Source organism: Eptesicus fuscus, chromosome 6 (genome assembly GCF_027574615.1).
Source record: "Eptesicus fuscus isolate TK198812 chromosome 6, DD_ASM_mEF_20220401, whole genome shotgun sequence".
Taxonomy (NCBI): Eukaryota; Metazoa; Chordata; class Mammalia; order Chiroptera; family Vespertilionidae; genus Eptesicus; species Eptesicus fuscus.
In genome coordinates, this window is record NC_072478.1 from 17950480 (window position 1) to 17971371 (window position 20892).

General features: G+C 47.9%; 1 protein-coding gene across 1 annotated transcript in view; it reads left to right on the plus strand.

Moving 5' to 3' along the window:
- The first annotated feature begins 3051 nt into the window (after positions 1-3051).
- The window catches only part of MED26 (mediator complex subunit 26), a 42262-nt gene continuing 24421 nt past the window's right edge, over positions 3052-20892 (plus strand). Inside the window, exon 1 of the mRNA XM_008157812.3 lies at positions 3052-3365. Within this exon, the coding sequence (XP_008156034.2) occupies positions 3294-3365 (72 nt within the window). The 5' untranslated portion in view covers positions 3052-3293. The remainder of the gene's footprint in view (positions 3366-20892) is intronic.

The window sequence follows — 20892 nt, forward strand, 5'->3', positions numbered from 1 at the left end:
GGTTCTTCAACTTTAAAAGAAACAATGTATAACCAGTCTTACCACAGAGAGTTAAGTTCCTATGGCATATCATCATTATGACAAAAACATTTTCATTATAACATTACTCAAGGACCTGCGTATATTAAATGTGGAATAAAACTATATGTGTGTGTTCATGTGCATCCTCATGTGTATATTTATTATATTTAATATTTTTTCATTCGAGAGGGATAGAGAAATAGAAACATCGATGAGAGAGGAACATTGATCGGCTGCCTCCTGCATGCCCCCTACTGGGGATTGAGCCCACAACCCAGGCATGTGCCCTATCTGGGATTGAACCAGTGACCTCTTGGCTCCTGGGTTGATGTTCAACCACTGAGCCACACCAGCCAGGCTGTTTCTTCTTAGTTTAAAAAGAGTAGGTAACAACAATATATCTGACAAGGGGTTACTATCCAAAATTAATGAACTTATGAAACTCAACACCACAAAAACAATCCAATTAAAAAATGGGCAAAAGACTTGAATAGACACTTACGAGAACTTGCAGGTGGCCAATAGCCATATGAAAAATGTGTCTCTAATCACAAAAAAAATGCAAATTAAACCTATAATGAGATATCACTTCACACCTATCAGAATGGCTATCAATAAATCAATAAACAAGTGAGAGAAAAGGGAACCTTTGGTTAGATGCAAATTGGTGGAGTCACTGTGGAAAGCAGTATGGAGTTAACTGAAAAAATTAAATATGGAACTGCCTCATAACCCAGTGATCCCACTTCAGGGAATTTATCCAAAGAAACCCGAAACACTAATTCAAAAGAATATATATACCCCTATGTTCATTGTAGCGTTATTTACAATAGCCAAGATTTGGAAACAGACCAAGTAGTCCATCAGTAGATGAGTGGATAAAAAAGCTGTGGTAAATTTACACAATGGAATACAACTGTGCTGTAAAAAGGAAGGAAATGTTACCCTTTGCAATAGCATGGATGGACCTGGAGAACATTATGCTAAGTGAAATAATTCAGAGAAAGACAAGTACCATATGATTTCACTCATATGTGGAATTTTAAAAACGTTATTGATTTTAGAGAGAGGGAGAGAGAAACATCAATGATGAGAATCATTGATCGGCTGCCTCCTGCACGCCCCCTACTGTGGATGGAGCCCACGACCTTGGCATGTGCCCAGACGGAATTGGACCATGACCTGCTGGTTCATTGGTCCACACTCAACCACTGACCCGCTCTGGCTGGGCCTTAGGTGGAATTTAATTAACAATCTGAACTACCAAGCAAAATAGATACAGACTCGTAGATAGAAGGCAGGCAGACAACTGGGGGAGGTGATTAGGGTGGTGGAGGGTTTGAGCAAAGAAGACAAAAGAGAGAGAACTGATGGACATGGACAACTGTGGTGATGGGGGAAGAGGGCTTAGAGGGGATAATGATGGGGAAAATTTTTTAAATATTAAAAAACAAGAAAAATAAAAAGAGTAGGTGAGTGCTTTCCAGTTTTCTTAAATAACCTGACCCATGCAAAACATTGCTTATTTTGGTACAATCCTTGATCAAAAGATAAGATACTGTATACATCTAGAAATTAAAAGGAGAGGCAGGACTAGATTATACTTGGGGGAGAGCTTTTTCTTTATTTCTTTTTGAGAGTTTGTTTATTTTGCTTATCTTAAATGAGATAAAGAATATTTCCAAGTGGGCAGGTTTCCAACTTGGACCATGTACACAAAGCACCTCATTCTAAGGAGAGTAACTAACTGAAGTATTTTGCCCACGTTTATTTCCTCCCACAAATGTGATGTAAAACTTTTCACATGTGCAGAAGCAGCCGTTTTTGCAAATAACAAATGCAAGACTAACAGGTGTATGGCAGATCCAAGACGCACATGTGGTTCTCATCAGCTGCCTGTCTCCTGTTTTAAATCTAGGTTTTCCGGTAACAACCAAAAAAAGTTATTTCTCCTGAGGCTACGGCTAATAATCCACTCAGCCTGCCTTTCCACCCCTTTTCTCACAATTGTATTTCTAACAGCTTCTAGAGAAGAAGACAGCAATGTACGAAGGCAGTAAGGGGGCTGGGCGGGGAGCCCTAGACAGTAGCAATTCTGGATTTGACCTTTAACTCTGGGTGACCTTGGGCCTTAGTTTCCTCCTTTAGGAAATGATTGGTTCATAAGATGAGGGCTTGTTTCCCAGCCTCCACGCCAAGCAGGGTGGGTCTTTTAAAGCCAGCGGTTCTCAGCATGGGGAGATTCCGCCGGCCACTGGAGGAGCAGACACCAGGCATGCTGCTCTCACCCTGCAATGAACCGGACGGCCCTACGAAAGAGTGATCCGGTCCCAAATGTCACTGGGGCACAGGTTTGCAACCATGGGGGCGGCTCAGGGGCTGGCTTTGAAGCTATCCCAGCTGGGGGGGGGGCGGCTCCTCCGAGAGATGCGTCTCTCTCAGCTAGGCGGTGCAAACCCCCGCCCTTTGGGTGGACAGGGACGCGGGCGGGGGCGTTCCTTCGCGCCCCTGGGTAGACCCTTACACGCGCATCACAAAGTGGACGTTTGTCTCCCTCGCCCCCAAGAAGGCCGGTCGAGAGGCTAGGAAGGACCCCTGGGCTCGGAAAACTGTCAGTTTCTCCCGCCCACGACCCCTGTCACCTCCGTCAGTGCGGGAAAGGTTTTTCTCCCCTGAGAAGGTCCCCACAGCGCTGCGTTCCAGGACTCCGCGCACAGCGCGGGTATCCGTCAGGAACCTCCGCCTACGACACGGACGGGGGCGGGGCCTTCAAGCTGCGGCCGTTGCCCCGCCCAACCGCCTCTCAACGGCTCCCCAGGTTGGGGGGTGGGGCGGCGCTGGGTTGCGGTGAGTGCGCCTGCGTGCGCCTGCGTTCAGGCGCGGGGCGTGGCTCGCGCGTGGCCCCGCCCAGGACTGGCGTCTCCGCCCGCCCCATCTCCCAATCTCCTCAGCGTGGCGCCGACGCTGCGTGCGGCGCGGGTTACCCAGAGTGCTCCGCGCGGGGGCAGCTCACTGGAGTTTGGTTCTCGAGGCGGCGGCAGCAGCGGCGGCGGCTCCGGCGGCTCCTCCTCCTCCTCCGGTGGCGGCGGCGCCCCGGGCCCGAGCCCCGGCTCCGGCTCCCCTCTCCGCCACCCCGCGCGCCCCCTCATCCTCCAGCGCCGCGGGGAACATGAGGCTCCGCTCTCGGAGGCCGGCGAGTGAGTGACCCTCGTCCCCCGTCTCAGCCCGCCCGCCCGCTGGCCTGGCCGCTCCCCCCCCGCCTCGCCCAGGCAATGACAGCGGCTCCGTCGTCTCCGCAGCAGATCAGGGACCGGCTGCTGCAGGCCATCGACCCCCAAAGCAACGTATGTACCTCCCGCGCGGGCCGGGACCGAGGCCTCGTGGGCCCGGGACCCTCCCCTTCTCCAGTATCCCTCATCCTCCGGGCTTCCGGGACCCGTCTGAGGCCCACCTTTCCCCGAGGGCCGCTGCCATCCCAGCCTTTCGCCCCCCCAGGCTCAGACCCGGGGCGCTCGGTACGTGAGGCCGAGGCTTCTGTGCGGCCTGGGTGAAGGGAGCGGACCGGATCTGAGGCCAGAGCTTTGCCTCCCTTCCTGCTCCAGCTCTATGGCCCTTGCTGCTCCTGACGGGGCTTACCTTCCTTGCTCTTCCCCCGAGACTCGAGACCCCCGGGAAACCCTCCGGGCGTGGGGGAGGGGAGGGAGAAAGGCTGTGGAGCAACTGGTGTCCTGGGTATAATTCGGGGAGCCCTTGCCACCCGTGTCTCGGTCTTCTCGGTGATCAGGGAAGTCCTCCTTCCCTCTTCTCCTGGCTGGAAGCACATTGACTTCGGAGGGAACCCGCCCCCCCTCTTCCCCGGGCCCGTTTTGCCCCTAGCTGGGTGCCCAGGGCGCTTGGAGAGGCCCCTGGGTTCTGGGAGTGGCCATGCCTTTTCCGGGTCCCTCTTGGGGTCGCAGCCAACGGAAGATGATCTTGGGGAAGGTGGGATTCTTTATGTTGCCTTTCTGGGCCTAACTGCCCATTGCGTCTCTGACCAAACCAGAGTCCTACATTTTGGTAGACAATTAGAGGTGATTCTTTTCTATCTCTTTCTCCCAAGAGCCCTTTTTCGGTTGTCCCTTTCCCCTACCTAGGGGTCCCAGCCTGGTGGTTTGTGACCTAGAAGGTCAGGGTTAACCCCAAGGTGTCTTTCTCAGATGTCCCTACAATGAGGCTACTGTTTGCAGAGGGATCTCCCCTGCTTCCTCCGTGTGTGAAGGGAAAGACTCATCATGTTCTCACATATTCTCCAATGGGTTGTTGGCGATAGGGGTCATTTTCCCCTGTGGCAGGAGCAGGTTGATCAATGGGAAGATGATATCTCAGTATGAAGTGAGTCCCTGCATTTGCTGGGAGACCAGGAAGTGGCCATTGAGATCACTTTTTAACATACTGGGGATGGAAGAAAAAATCATCTTGGGCTTGGCCAGGTAACTTTCAGTTGGGGCTTTTGGTTTTCCTTTATGTGAGCTTAGCTAATTGCTTTTAGTATGCTTTAGCCTGTTTTTGTTGGTGGTGGTGTGTGTGTATGTGTTTAAATCATGCTGGATTGTGCAGTTTTGGTAGAAACTGAGGAGTTATTTAATCTGGTTTCTGTGTCATAAGTACCCCTGGTCTTCAGGCCCCATTAAGACTGACTTGGTGGGAATTGCCTTTAACAAATGTATACATTTTTGTTAGGGTTTTGGGGGTGGAGTAGGCACAAGCTGTGTAAAACCTTCCAGAATTTTTGCAGTAACTGTTGCTGCTATAATTCTCAAGACTGAAATATTAGAAGATAAAGCAAGTGACGTAAAAAATGTAAGTCTTTATGACTTTTGCATCTTTGTGGAGTCTCAGTGCAATTTCTTGAATTCCACGTGCTTGTTTGACTTCGGGGGAGTCTGAGAGTGGCTGAGATGTTAGCATTGATCCTTAATGCCACCTAGGAGAGCTTTGGGATCAGAAGGTGCTTTCACAAGTGTTCATGATTTTGTAGATTAAGTGGGGCAGCAACCTCAGGGGTTGCATTGTGTGTAAAGCTCTAATCTAGAGGTTTCCTAGGAGTAGGGGAGGAAAAGGGACTAGCCAGAATCTGGAGGAGGGAACAAATCTCAGCTTCATGTATCCTGGTGTGTGCAGGAACATTATATCCATATGAGCTAATGGCTGTGTTACATGGCATAGAATTCACATTTCATGTGGCTTGTTTTGGGTGACTCTGGTGATAGGTGTGCATAGAGTCCTACTAAGTAAGTGTGATGGATGGAATTGGGAAATTGTGTCTTTGAATATGAGTGATGAGGAAAGTACCTCCTTTAAATGCTGCCATTGTTAGTGTTTGTGAACATTGTTAATAACCATTTGACTAGAGCGTGGCTTAGGGCAAACCAAGTATAGAAACTCAGAACCATGGTGGAATGGGTTGCTGGTGGAGAATGTGCAACAGTATGGCCAGGCTGTACATGTCTTTTGACCTGAGTAAGAGTGAGGTGGCTCCAACAAGGCATTGCTGCCATGCAGCTGCTCTTCTCTGCCTTACCCAATTATGAACTCCACTTCTGGATAGTTAGTTGACACATATTTAAGATGCTCATGGAAAAAAAATGGGGACAGAGTTGAAGAGCCAACACTAAAATTAAACGTCTTTTGAGAGAAGCAACACAGAATTGTGTCATGTAATGCTTACCTTTATGGGCAGTTAGGGTTAACAAACAGCTTTTGCTTGAAAAATCAATGTGGCACTGCAAGTATCTGAAAAGTTAGGGAAGTAACAAAGTAACACATACTGACCTCCTCCTTGACAAAGGAGTTCTTAAGAGGAAAGTTGTTTCTTTGCTCTAAATTCTAGCCTCTGGAGTATTTGAATTTCTATAGCATCAACTCAGTACTGAAGTAATTCTTCTACACTCCTTTTCAGATACAACAAAGTTTTTCAGAACAGTCAAGCCTTACTCTTCTGGTGTGTCAGCCCAGAGTATTGACAATTTCTCTGAGTGCAGGGTGCACATTTGTTACAGCTTAATCTTGCTTCATTAGAGATGAAGTTGAGGGCAGTGTCTTTTCCTGCCAGAAATCAGTTAGTCCATCCCAGCAGTCTCTTCAGCAGGTGATTAGGTTCCCACTTTTGTTTCACAAAAGTTCAGACTTTGTCTTCCTGACCAGAATGAAAGTTTTGTGAGCATGGTTTGTTTCTTATCTTCTCTCTCTAGAACAGAAGCATTAGGATGTACCTTCTAAGTGCTGGTTAAACTGACTAACCCCTAGAATCCTTCTTGGACTTATGACTGAGGAGCTGCATTTGAGCTACCTTTTACAGAAAAGCCCTTGTGATTGCTATAGGCCCAGGGGTTCAGTATGGTATATTCTAATGCAGAGTTCTACAGAGTTCTGCATGGATATTTATCTGGCATCTGAGTAAAGGTCTGACTGGAATGGTGAACAGGTACTGAAGCCCCATGGCAAGTTGAGTAACAGCACAAGGCAGGCCTTGCTCAAGGCAGGTGAGTATCCCTATAGTCAGAGCAGGGAGAGGCTAGAGGAGGCACTGAGGGGAAGAGGGACTTGAACTGGCCCTTGGACGCTAGTGTAAATGCCTGCCAGCAGTCAGGCTCTTGCAGGAAACTTCAGGCATAACTTTCTTCTTCACAGTTCTGCAGACATCAGGTTCCAACAGGAGGTGACCAAGGGTCTCTGCAGAGAGACACACTCAAGAAGGATAATTTTCCCACCTAGGAATTTGAAGGTGAAGATGCTGCTTAGTTTCCCTGGGCTGCAGGTTCCTCACCTGCAAAGTGGAACTGGGGACGGGAGTATGTGCCACAAAAACTCCTTTCCAATGCAGGGTTCAGGTTATGGAAAGGGCAGCCGAGGCTAACATGAATTGTCTTAAAAGTTTTTTAATGCGATGTGCATTGTGTGAACTTTCTAAAATAACAAAGTTTTACACAGATACACACACTTCACAGGACTTTGAACAGCATTTTAATAGCATCTTCTACTTCCCTTCATCAACCCTGTAAGGAAGGTGAGCTGAGCCACCTGTCTCTCATTTCTGCACAGTGATGGTATATGCTGCTTAGTGAGTGTCTCTTGTGTCCAGGAGAGGACAAGATGCTTTTGTTACTTACTGACTTCATGTGAGGTGACTGCTCCAATACCCAAAGTTACTAAGTGATATACCTCCAACTCTAAATACTACCACACTGCTTTCAAAGATGGAGAGATGGCTCTGAAGAGGCCTAAGAGGGCAATGTCCTCGAGCTGATAAGACAAGATGTGAGAGCCTCTTCTCTCTCACATAAGTTTATATGTGACTCACAGTTAGTTGGGTTAGATTTACCTGTGCCAGATCTAACAGGTTGACAATATTAGGCAGCCTGCCCCAGAAACATCTTAAGGTTACTATTAGGGACAGAGTCCTGGGCCAGACCACACTGTGGTGTGGCATCTGCCAGCTGACGTGGAACTTTCATGAATCTTGTTCCAGCTTTGTTTTCTGCTTCCAGGTTACAGCAGTTTTGATATTAACTTAAAATGCCATTGATTTCTGCAGAAAAGAGGACTCTTGTAAAATAGAAGACTGTTCTGATTCTCTCCAATATATTAGAGGATATGAAATCTAAGCATGTCTCTGCCTGATCACGCTGTTGCCCAAATTCAGTGACATTCCTGTCTTTGCTCTTTATACTGTAGCCAGGATCTATGGGGAGAGCAGTGTGGTGTGTTATGACTGTGGGAAATAGACAGGTAACAAGTGTCCATTGTGAAGCAGGTGTGTGTCCTTGTTGTGACATTCCCTCAGAATAAGGTGGACTTTACATTGCATCTTCATGGAGGTCTCTGGGTGGTCCTCAGAGGTGGCTTTATTTGGACTATGTTGCCCTTTTTTAAAAAAAGCAAAAACTATGTTTTTACTGATTTTTAGAGAGAGGAAGGGAGGGGAATAGAGAGAGAGAAACATCAATTAGCTGTTTCCTGCATACCCCCTTCTGGGTATCGAGCCCAAAACCCGGACATGTGTCCTAAGGGAGTATGTTGTCATGACAGAAGGTTGCAAAGGCCTGGATAACTGTCCAGGATCAGCCTGTGGGAAGTGGTTTTTGTCCTGATACAGTTTTTTAAAGGCACCATGGTCAACTGAGCTCCTGGGCTCAGGACACAGCTGTGTGTGGCAGGACACACACCTCGGGGTTAGGTGTAGGAGGGTAGCTGTGCTCGCCGATGGCTTGATTTTGGTGTCTTTGTGGGCAACTTCTTATATGGAGTTCTAGTTTAACCAGAACCAGGCCCCAGCCTGATCTTTATGTGACTGCAGTTCAGTAGGTGGGTCTCCTACCCAGACCCCCACTGCAAATTGTCTTCTGGAAGCTGGGGGCTTTGTCTCTGTTGTGCTTTTTCTTTTTAATCCTGGTGGTGGGCCTGTCCCCCAGTGCCCACTAGCTAGTTGCCAGAATGGGTGACTGAGATTGTGGCTCAGCAGGTGGCAGTGTAGGTAGTGCATTTTCAGTTCAGCCCCAGAATGCCCATGCTCAGAGCTCCCTTCTGCAACATTATTTTCACTCTCCAGGCACAGGTGTGGAATGGAGCAAGAAATGACATAGGGAGTCCATGAACTGGGGAGCATTTCCTGCATAAGGAAGGCCTACCAGTATTGTGCATGCTGTTTAAAAGTACTCTTTGAATGAATTCCAGGTCTTGGGAGGCAATATACTTAACATCTCAATCACCAACTGATATACTGTTTATGGAGAAATACGGTAAAACTGGAAATGGTAGCTTAGCCATTGAATAAACGTTTTTAGCAAGAGCTTATGTGCTGGGTACAAAAGGTGCAGACCTGGACATGCCTGGCCCTTACCTTCCAGGGATCTGGAGCCTCCATTGTAGGGAGAAGGGCAGGCATAGAGTATACACATGGACTATTTGGGATGGGAGTGGGGACCTGGGGTTGAAGTGGCCTTAAAAGGCTTATAGTTCTGTCTTGTTCAAAGATTGTCGGAATTCTTAAGAGCGTGAGAAATGGCTTTCTAGAATTCTTCATCATTTGAGTTTTCAGAATGAAAAATTTTACAGTCAGGTACAGGAAGTCACTTTTTGGTTCATCTCTGATCTTAAGGGATCAGAGAATTTGGAGGAATAGCTAGCAAGTCTTGAATAGTTTTCCCCTCAGCAGTGGGATAGGAAGGGGGCAGGTGTCAGGTTCTGTGAAGAGCTTGGGAGCTGATTTCAAGTATTTGAAGTGCTGTTGTACCCCAGTGTTAGGTTTACTCTGGGTGGCAGGAGTTCCTGGGAGGGAGGCCCTACTGTACTTTGGAGAGCTCTTGATTATTGCCGGAGCTAGCTGGAAACAATTTGGGACTACCATACCAGGTTGGGGTACAGACACACCCAGGCCCTCTGTCTGGACCCACAGACTCCTGATATATGAGTTCCTAGAGGTTCTGTGACTGCATGTGGAGCCTGCAATAAAGGAGAAGGACTATGTCAGGTGAGATGCCACTGCCAGACAGATGGAGTTCAAAGCCTTGGAATGTCCCTAGGACTGCAACGAAGTTTCCTGTCTTCATTGAAGGCTATGAAGTGAACAGCTGCCGTTTACTGAGCACATACTGTGGGCCAGGGACTGTGTGGAGTGATTCGCATCCTGGTTGCTTCTCTGAACTTCATTTTAGGGAAGATCTGTCCAATATTGAAGAGGAGGCTGTTGGAATCTGGGCCTAAACTCAGTGCTGGTTAGCTCAGAAGCCAATGGGCTTAACGACAGCAATCTTCCGCACTCCCCCCCACCCCGACCCCAACACACACAAGCAGTGCTCAGCATGAAAGTTGGATTCTAGTGCATCTTCTGAAGTTTAACCTTGCAAACACAAAACGTTTTAAATGTTAAGTTTTGTATTTCCTGCCCAGTTCCTACAACCTTTCCACCCTTAAAATTAACTAGCCTAGCTGCTCCTAATCTTTTTTTCTGTCAAGATCCATTTTTATGATCAGAAACATTCAGGAACTCCCACATAATGACAGGTGTACTTTAAGTAGCTGTTTTTTGAGAAAATTCAAAGACAGAGCTAATCTAGTCATGCTTTGAAATGAAGTTATGTCTTGTCATCCAAACAGTATCTACTTAAATCTGTAAGCTGACCTTTCTTGTCTGTATATGACACCTAGGGCTGGAACCTTTGTACCGTTTGTTGCCACCCCACCTCACTCCCTCCTCACTCCCTCTTCTCCCTTTTCCAGAAACCTTTCCTGCTTTAATCCAAGACAGTTTCCCCCACGTACCGCACATGACTTAAAACCTACATTCCTGCTGAAAACAGGTCTTGTTATTCATGTTCTCCTTGGATTGCAAGCTCCCTGGTAGAGGACCACGAGTTCCTCCTCATGTATCTAGAACTTCATAGCAACTGGGTTCTCAGATGCTTGTTGATTTTCCTGTGCAAAGGACTGATCTTGGCAACTGGCGGTCAACGCTGGGTAGGTATTAAGTGCTGTACTTTTCAGCACTCCTTGTGTGTTAAAGACTCATTTAATCTGTACAGCAACTGGGGAGGCAGGTACTGTGCCATTGTGGAAACTGATGATCTGTGGGCACACTACTAGAAGTGATCACACTGGGTTGAAACCCACTTCCAAGTCCTCACCCACCTGCTGAGACCTCCCATGTCACTGTGACAACACGGTGGGTACAAGATGTTCTACTCTTCTTGCCTGGGTCCGTATCCTTACGCAGGATTCCTCTGTAGACATTTAAAAAAATATATATATATATATATTTATTATTCAGAGAGGAAGGGAGAGATAGAGATAGAAACATCAGGGATGAGAGAGAATCATCGATTGGCTGACTTCTGCATGCCCCCCTACTAGGGATGGAGCCTGCAACCCAGGCATGTACCCTGACTGAAAATTGAATCATGACCTCCTGGTTTATAGGTTGACGCTCAGCCACTGAGCCACACCAGCCAGGCACTCTGTAAGCTAGGCACACTGTAGACCTTTTTATTTAGGCCAGAAGGAAATGCTTTGTGTTTCTCTTAAACTTTCTGAGGAAAGGGTATGAGGTGATTCCTTTTTGTTTCTTGGCTGGTAGTTTTTACTCCTGACAGAGAAAAGATGGCTCGTGATCTTAGATCCCTTCTTCAGTGTTCCCAGGAGATACTGTTCAAATGCCACGTTGGGATCTTTTGCTTTTTTGGTCATGTGACAAACCAGATCCTTCCTGGACACTCCTCTCCCCTGGGTTTCATTCGTTAGGGTTAGGAAGTAGGTGATGCTTTTTCCAGGACACACCTCTGATGGATCAGCCTTGTAGCTGCTGTGGAGACCCCAGTCACTCATCTGCTGTGTGCACAGAGTAATGTTGTAGATGGCTGGCCTAGATTTTGTGGTGAGGGGTTCTGTGGTGCAGATGTCAGCAGTCAGGTGAGTTACTGATAAAGGACTGCTTTGTGTGTGATCGTGTCTCACTGAGGGCCCAGTAGGTGGCTCCGCTGCCCTGCTGGTATCTTTAGCTCCATCCCCTACCTATACTTCTGGTCATACTTGGCTTCTTGGGTAGTACTCTGACCCACCAAGCTGATCGAAACTCCACTTTCATGCACTGGGGACTGGGGACTTCTTGTCTGCTCGATGGCTTTTTTTGATATCCCCTTCCCCATCCCAAATTAGCTCTCCTGTCCCCTTTTGCCATCAGGTCCCTGGCCCAGTCCAGGTTGGGCTGTGGGGTAGTGGCCACATTCTCTTTCCCCCAGGTGATCTCTAAGTAGCTAGCTAACTGCCCTCTTCTTAAGGCCAGCCCTCCTAGAAGCCACTTCCAAACTTTATTTACCCCTCAGTTCATCTTGCATCTGTGCTGGGCATGCAGTTGGCAAGCTCCCTCTTTCATGCTGTCTATGGGAGTGAGTGACACTAGTGTGTAGGTATCATATATATGCCTAATAAGCAGTGTCCCCTCGGGAGTTCGATCACTCACTATGACGTGCACTGACCACCAGGAGGAGGTGTGGAACAAAGGAAGGCCCTGATCCCCGGCCAGGCCTCGGGACCCTACCCATGCACAAATTTCGTGCACCGGGCCTCTAGTGTAATATAGGAACCTTAGACCCTTTCCGCTAATTATTTCACATTGTTTGCCTCCAGCGTTCAGTGAGATAGTTGCTAGTACAGCACTTGTCCTCTACTTTCTTTACTAATTCTGTTTGCAAGTCTCCCACAGAGGAAGGGTAGCCCTGTGCTCATGACAGGAGTTTGAAAGCAAAGGGGCTGATTGGCTCGAGTCATTCAAAGGCCATCTTTCTGTTCTACTTTTTGTGTTGCTTTCACACAGAGTGATGTCTTTCCTCTAGCCTTTGCAGCTTCAAGATTCACCCTTGTGGAACATTATTCAAGGGAAGAAAGGCCAGGGGACTTTCCCAGAAACCCCAGTAGACATGTCCTGGTGCCTTCAGGCTTTGCTGGAATTAGCGGGCTATGTTGGTTTGTTTGCCCAGAATAGAGGGGATGCCTCAGGAGACATTGGGGCCTATTGTGGGTGAAGGGGGTAATAGAGTGGGGAGCAAGCTGGCAATGTCCCCTGGGTGCATGCTAGTTTAATCACATCTTTGATGTGATAGCACCATCAAATAGTTGGGTGAAGTGCTGGGGCTGGGAGACTTGGGTCCAGGTGGCAAAATGGAAGTAGCTGAAATGTAAGGTTTGGATGGGCTGGTTTGAATGTTGTGAGGTTGCAGCACTGAGTTCTGAGTAACCCATTCCTTCTGGTCAAACCCGCAGACTATGACTTGCCTGTAGCCACACTTGGGCACCTTGCTGTTACCTTGTGTTTGCACAGGTGCTGGTTGCAGCTTCTGACTCCATCATGGACTGAGGAGCACTCAGGAGTCCAGGAGCTCCTGCCACAGTGCTGCTTGTTGTCCTGTCCCTAGCAGCTCTCCTGGTGCTGCAGTAACTGCCTGGACCCAGTCTGGGCGGAAGAGATGGTACAGTCCAGGAGGCCCAGACCACCCAGGCCTCCTATGGTTATGAAAAGGCAGTGCCCATGGCCCAAGCAAGAGCCATGCTCTGCAGACTTCTGTCCTTTGGGTTCAGAGGCATGGACAGGCCCTGGCTATGGTCTGGTCCGATCTGATTGTCCTGTCCATTACCTCTTGTCTATCCCCTCCCCCTGGTTAACCTGGTAACCAGAAACTGGTGCCTGCATATCTTGGCCTAGCTTCTTCCTCTTAGGTAACTGAGAGGAGTAAGGGCAGGTGATTTTCATGACCTTGCTTTTTCCCACCCGGCTCTCAGCAAGCAACTGAAGGTGGGGTTGTCTGCTCCCCCTTTGCTGGCAGCCTGGCAGTGACAGAAGTGGACCACAAGTTAAGTTTTAGGCACTGTGTCCATAGACATAATTTTTATATGTTGTTAGATTTTGCTTGGCTTTGGTAATTACTGTGGAGAAATTCTGTTTACAAGTGGAGATGATAAAACTTAGAACCATTTTTAGTAAACATTTAGTAATTTATAAGCATTAGCATTTCTAAAGAATCCACGTTCTTCCCTCTTTTCATTTATATGTAATGTTGAAATACAATAATGCAGATGGATTCTAGTTCTATTCAAATGTTATTTTAAGTACTTTGAAATAATGAAGAACTCTAATTCATTGTGTGGTGTGCCAGTAAATGTTTCTAGGAAAAAAATGCATTTACATATATACATAAGCTTATACATTCTGCTGATATGAAGGATCAGTAACACACAGTTTACAAACAAGGAAATAAATGACACTCTGTTGTCAATTCCATGTAGCCAATTGTCTCTCACAGACCGTTTTCTTTGATTGTTGCTGAACTTTTGTATCTATAGTCATCTTGGGAGTATAGTTCTTACTTAAAGATCAGTTGATATTTTTGTTTATGTTAATGAGTTAAGTGATATCTGCTGAATCAGATAATAGTTTTCAAAGACTAGAAGAATATGTCCTCAGTTGTGCTATTTCTAATGTAACGGCTATGGGCATGATACACTATTAAGTTTAATCTGCATTATTAACATTTTCTCCATCACTTTCTTAAATCTAAACCCCAGGGTTGCAAACTATTTCTGCAAAGGGTTAGATAGTAAATATTTTTGGCCATACAGTGTTTGCCACAATTCTGCCTTTATTTGTAGCACAGAAGCAAACATAGACAACATGAAAATGAATGGACATGGCTGTGTTCCAATAAAAACTTCGCTTATGTGGTTAATTTTATATTATGTGAATTTCACCTCAATAAAAAATATATATATAAAATGGGTGGGGGGACATTTTTTGCAGAAATAGGCATTGGTATGTCCGGCTGGTGTGGTTCAGTGGTTGAGTGTGGACCTATAAACCAGGAGGTCATGGTTCGATTCCTGGACAGGGCAGGTGCCTGGGTTTTGGGCTCGATCCCCAGTGAGGGGTGTGCGGGAGGCAGCCGATGAATGATTCTCTCTCGTCATTGATGTTTCTACCCTCTCCCTTTCTCTCTCTGAAATAAATAAAAATATTTTTTTAAAAAAACTGGTAATTAAAAAAAAACAAAAAAAAACACCAAGTGTTTTTAAAACAGCAACAAAAAGCAGGCATTGGGATGTATAGAGTTCATCAATCTGACAATAAGTCAAGACCTAATTTGAGTGTTTGTCAATTTCCACAGTTTAAACACTTCTGCCAGGCTAATTTCAAGCCAGTAACATGATGTTAGGAAAAGATTTCTGAATAACCTTGGGCTCTCATAGGCTGCTGTGAGCTGGCTCCAGCACATTCCTGGGTGGAGTCCCTATCCTAGGCAGGTTGGACCCTGGGAGAGCAGAAGTATTGGTGTATGTGCAGATGGAGATCTGGGCTGTAGGTCACAGGTTCCTTGTCCAAGATGGCATCAGTGCCTTTGCAGCTGGCTGCTGAAAGGTTCTCTTAGTTTGAGTGTTTGGGGGGTCATGCCCAGAGCCCTTTGAAGGTACTTGATGAGTCAGCTGCTCTGAAAGTGGAGCAGGGAGCTGTGCTCCAGATTTTTGCTGCCCATTCTCTCTAGGGCTCTGGGGCTGAGGTGACCACCTTGCCTCGGCCAGTGATTGGGAGGAATCCTTTCTCTCACATGCCACACTGTTTATTTTCTTCAAAGCTTTCAGGACAGTCACCTGTTCTGTTTGCGTGTCTCCCTGACTTCCTCCTCAGCACATACGCATACATTTGTATTTTCCCAGTAAATAAATAGCTGCTAAATGAACACTTACATCTATTCTCTACTGGCTGCAATGGTTGCGGTGTGCAGTCAGGATGGCTTTAGGCTCCCATGTCGAAGTTTTCCTGATGTGTCCTCTGTGTGTGTGTGTGTGTGTGTGTGTGTGTGTGTGTGTGTGTATGTGTGTATCTTCTGACTACATTCTCCTTCCAGATCAAGGAAGTCATTGTTGCTAACCTCACCACTGAGCCATAAAAATTGCTCTAGATCTCAGCATGGCTAATGCCATATTTGTTTCTGCCCCCTTCTTCCAAAAAGGAAGGAATGAAATCCACACCCATTGCACCTTGAGGCTACTTTTGTACTGACTATGTGGGCCTCATTTACAGGCCAAACAGTCTTCAGAGAGTCTCAGTGGCCTCTCCTCTGCCGGCCATGGTATCCAGAATTGCCACTTGACTGAGAATCACACTGCTAGTTAATGAGATAGAAGAACTGGCTAAGCGTGCAGACTTGTTTCATTTCTAATTAGATGAAGGCAGTTGTATTTCTGGGGACCCAGACCAAAAGCCATCACATTATGGGAGCAGGGAAATAGCAGCCCTGGAGAGGCCTGCATTGCAGCCTCCTGACACATCATATGGGTAAAGCCAGGTGATCTGATAAGGACCAGGTGGAGCCCCAGGTTTGCTCTGAGCTGCCTGGTGGAGCCACAGCTTTGCTCTGAGCTGCCTGGTAGGCTAGTGACTTGACACCCATCCCTTTCCAGGAGGTGGAAGTGAGGAAGTATGTGCATTCAGTGAGGAGAAAGGAGGAGGAAAGCTGGCCTGACTGAATGACAGATTTGCTGGGAGTCAGATTAGATAAGGAGACAGATATGAAAAGATACTTGGTTAGTAAGAGCTCCATGCAGCCTTCAGATCTTCCTTTCCTAGGGGCTGCCATTTACAGCATGAGCTCTTGGCACCTTCCATTCAGTGCTGTGTTGTCAGGTGCTTGTGCCCTCTCTGGGCATCTTCCACCTGCCCCATCCTCCCCTCTGCCTTCATCATGCCTGTGTCTCCTGCCCACCATTCATCTGAACCTCTCACCTCCTCCAACCATCCCAACCAGTACCAGTCTGGAGACCCTCCTCTTGGCCTCAGAAACATAGAGGTGCCACCTCCTGGCAAGGTGCCCTTGTGCCAGTTCCTTCTGCTGTTGCTCTCCATGTGTGTGGATTATATGAGGACAGCAGCTGCCATGGGTTGCATGGATGTGGCAAAGGCCAGTGATGTTTTTTGTGCCTCCCACCTTGGAGGTATTATATCCATGTTACATCTGTCTATGTTACATTCATTTCTCTTTTTAATTTATCTGGGCATCCTGGCCTTCATTCTGAGGATCCCAAGGCCTTATTGAAGTCCTGCCCACATTGCTGTCTCAAACTCTGTGTGAGCTGTGTCACCTTAGGCAGAATCTAATTTCTGAGTCTTTGATTCTGAATTTGTAAAATGCCTTACCCCAGCGCAGCTCTAGGACTCTATGGGACAGTGTCCTTACAGTGGTGGCACAGCATGTGGCCTGCAGTACACGTGGGAGGCAGTAGTTTGGGGTGTGTCAGGAGATATGGCTGTGATTCTTTTCCTGTCCTCATAGCCAGAGCAGCTATATGTCTTATCATACAGACCAGGACACTAAGAGTCAACAAAACACTGTTAAAGATTACACTGAAAACAACAGGTAGAAACGTGTGATCTGGCAAACCATGCCTAGGTTCACCTTTCACACTCCAGTGTCCCTCTGTGCAGTCCCCTTAGATTCTTAGTCCTCTTTGCAGAACTGACTCAGGCAGCTCACAGCCCCCATCTCCCCAGACCCTTAGCCCACACCAGCCTGCGCGTTCAGGTGTGGCCCACACTCTGGGGCTTTCCTTTGCCCTGTTCTCTGCCTAAAATGTTGCATTTTCTTTCTTTTTATTCTCACTGATTTATCAGTACACAAGTAATAAAATACCCTCCTTCTTTAAAACTTTAAGTGTTTAACCTACAGCTAAGTCCCCTTTGACCTCTGTCACTGATGCAGTTTCTTCTGTCTCTCTGTAGAAAACTGTCATAGGTCTGGAGTATGTCTCCTGTGCATGTAGAGATAGATACACCCCCAGAACCCTGTGTGTGGTTTTTAAATAAATTCTGGCACACATGTCTTTTTTTTTTTTTTTAATCCTCACCCAAGGACATTTTAGAGACAGGAAGGGAGAGGGAGAGAGAAACATTGATCGGTTGCTTCCTGTACGATAGGGGATCGAACCTGCAACCTGGGCTTGTGCCCTGACCGGGAATTAAACCCATGACCTTTTGGTGTATGGGATGATGCTCCAACCAATGAGCCACACTAGCCAGGCACAGGGTCAGCAGCCAGTTCATTTCTCTCAGTGTCTCTCTATCCTTGTTACATGAGTCTAACTCAGTCCATTAACTGCAGAATAATATTCCATGATAGCTGTTTTATTATCGTTGAGCCAGCTTCCAGAATTTTGCTAATAAAATGATGCTTTTTGAATAGTGTGCTAAGTCTCTGCTTGAGTAGGTCTGTCAGTTAAAGTGTGGAGTGGTGGTTTCCACAGCAGCAATATGGAGGGGTACTTCTGTGGGTGCCTTCTGGTCTTCCACAGCTCTGCTGACAGCTGGTGCTCTAAGGCTGAGGGATAGGGAGAGGCAGTGTCACCCTCTGAACGAGGGTTTCTGCCAGCACTCTCTGGAGCCTCCCCTAGCCAGAGACCTTCCTTGAAGCCTCAGCACCTCCCCCCCCCCCCCAAACACCCACGCCCTTTCTCAAAAACCAAGGTTAGGTGTGTAAGGGAAAATGCAGGTGGAGCTGGCCATGGTTTCAGGAGGCTTGCTGTGCTGAGCACCTTCCTATGGAAGGTGACGGGGGAGGTGGGGGGGGGGGGGGGGGCGGCGCAGAGCCTGGGAACACCAGAGGATGTCTCTCCCAGATATCAAAAGGCAGCCAGTGTTAGGGCCCTGCTACTTACAGTGGGGAAACTACTAAGGTCCATTGCCCTGAATCTTCTGTAACTCCCCTCAGATGTGGTTTAGCATTCGGAATCACATGTGTTTTAGCAGGGGTCCTGAGAGGCTATGAGTGCAATGATTCTCATTGACAGATTGGGACCCCCATCTGGCCAGCACTTAACTATGTGCTGGGCAGATTCTCACACAGTCCCATAGGGGAGCAATTGCTGTCCTTATCTTAGAGACATGGAAGGCACCCAGGATGATGACTTGCCCATAACCTTCTGGATTCCAAGTCCAGCCCTCTCACTCCTTCAGCTGCCCTGTCCATTTGCACATGTGCCCATCAGCCACAGTGCTGGGTGGGCATGGACATGGTAACAGGATGACAGAGTATAGTGGCTCTATGTAGAAAAGCAGCAGAGGAATGCTGGTGGATGAGGTGGGTGGAGCATCAAAAGGGGGGCACCTGAGGGCTGCTTGAGGGAGGGAAGTCCAAGCAGAAGGACCTCCAAGGAGGTTAGGAGTGCAGAGACTTTTTCCACTAGGGCCCCAGAGCTGTTTTGAATTGAGCTTGGAAAGGTTATTGGTAGAGCCGGGGGTGGGCTGGGCAGAGAGGTGTGGCATTCAGGTGTGACTGCTGCTGCCCCAGTCTTGGTAGGAGGAGAGAAGCTAAGTATGCCAATCTTGAGACCCGTGCAGTCATGGTTAAGGGGAGGGAACAGTTGCGGATAGCATCTGGTCCCAGATGGTGTGCTGGGTGCGAGGGAGACTGGGTGCCTTTGCCCACCTCTGAGTGCTCAGGGTCACTCTGAGAAGCAGCAATGTGTCTCTTTCAGTCACATTTCATGATCTCTGAGTCAGACTGTCTTCCATTTGGCACATTTGTCTTTCTTAGTGGTCGGTGATATATTGGTGCATCTCAGTGGGTGAAACATGGGAAGTCCCTGCTCAGAACCTGGTGAAGTAGACAAGCTAGGAAGCACACATCAGTAAGACAGCACCACAGCAGCTCCCTGGCATCCAGTTACAGACTCTCCCCTCCTGCCCTGTTTCCTCTCCTCACGCAGGCCTTTCCTCTCCCCAGCTTCAGTGACCATCCTACCCTTCTTCCTGTTCATGGCCTCTCCAGCTCCAAGTGATGGCCTCCACATTCTGAGCTCCTGGGTTCTCCCTGCCTCATTGTCCCCTTTCACCTCACACCCACCCCAACCTGTCCCTCACCATCTTGCTCCCTGGAATTGGGCAGCATCTGCAGATTTGTCTCCTGGCCTCAGGTATAAGTTCTCCACCAGGCAGCTGGAATCAGCTATTTAAAAGTGCAATCTGACCATGTCAAACCCTGCTCAGAGCATGGCCTGAGATCCATTACATAGCCTATTCGTGGCCCCCTCCCACTCTCATCTGGTATTATCTGCAATAGCTATGCTGCTCTATGCCCCTGAACCTTGGCTCCTGTTGTGCCCTCAGTCTGGTTTATCCACAACTTCCTTGTCTGGTTTGCAGCCTCTGATTTCTTCACGCCTCCTCAAAGGCCCCAGAACATTGAATATCCCCAGCCTACACTGTTTGAAGTTCCCTAATCATGGTCTGCCCGTGCAGCCAAGTAGGAGTGCCTTCAAGGCTACAGCTGTGCCTTATCTGTATTTCTTTGTGATGCAGCAAAGCACGCAGTGAAAAGCCATTGCTTGGGAGCAAGGCTGCCTGGCATGAAACCCAGCTGTGTGACATCTGGCAGATTAGGTGACTTCTCTGTGCCTTATCTTCCTCCCTGAAAAAGGGGCCTGATAGAGCATGGAGTGTCAGGGTGATTATTTGTAGAGCTACGTGTAAGAATTTCTTAACAACAGAAAAGAATTTTTAACAAAGTCATGCCTGATTGGCCTTACTGAAGCTGTAAAAAAACCAAACTCTTCCTAGTGCATCTTTTAGCCAAACTCCTACAGCAGGCAGGGCCTTTAGGCTTATCACTGGGAGGAAAGTTGGTGCAGAGTAGGGTGGTATCTGCTGTACCTTCACTCAGCCTAGTGGGAATCCAGGGTTATGCCAGGAGAGGACAGAAGCAGAGCCCATACCCTTGTGATAAGTGCTGGTTAGTCTGCCTCTAGTCCTCAGAGCACCCGTAAGCTGGGTGACACTGTCTTCCTGGTACCTAGATGAGGCTTTTGGCGCAGTGAAGGGAAGTGACTCTCCTGCCCACTGCAGGGTGCGATTGCCTAGCCCCGGTTCCAGCCTGAGGCTGGCAGGGGCAGGGAAGCAGTGCCAGCAAGATAGGGAGGGGGGCTTTGGGTACAGATGCTTCTGCCAAGGGAGACAGATGAGCTTGGGGATGATGGGAATCATAACCCAACTCAGCCCTCCACTATAATTTCCCAAGGTACCCCAGATCCCACAAAGCAAGCTGATCTCCCAAACCCTTGTTGCTGGCACACGGGGCTGCCTTACAACCCCTTTACCCCTCCCTGTCCCATGTCTGTGCATGCATGCAGTTCTGAACCCCCATTCTTCCCTCGTGAGCCCCATTCTAGGATACTCTCTTGTCTCCACCACCAAGATGGGGATCTGTGAGCCAGGGCTTGAGGACTATCCTCCACGCTTGACCCTGCACAGAAAAAAATAGTATTTAAAGCATGGCTTTGCCCTTTCCTCCAGCTGCAGCCTGC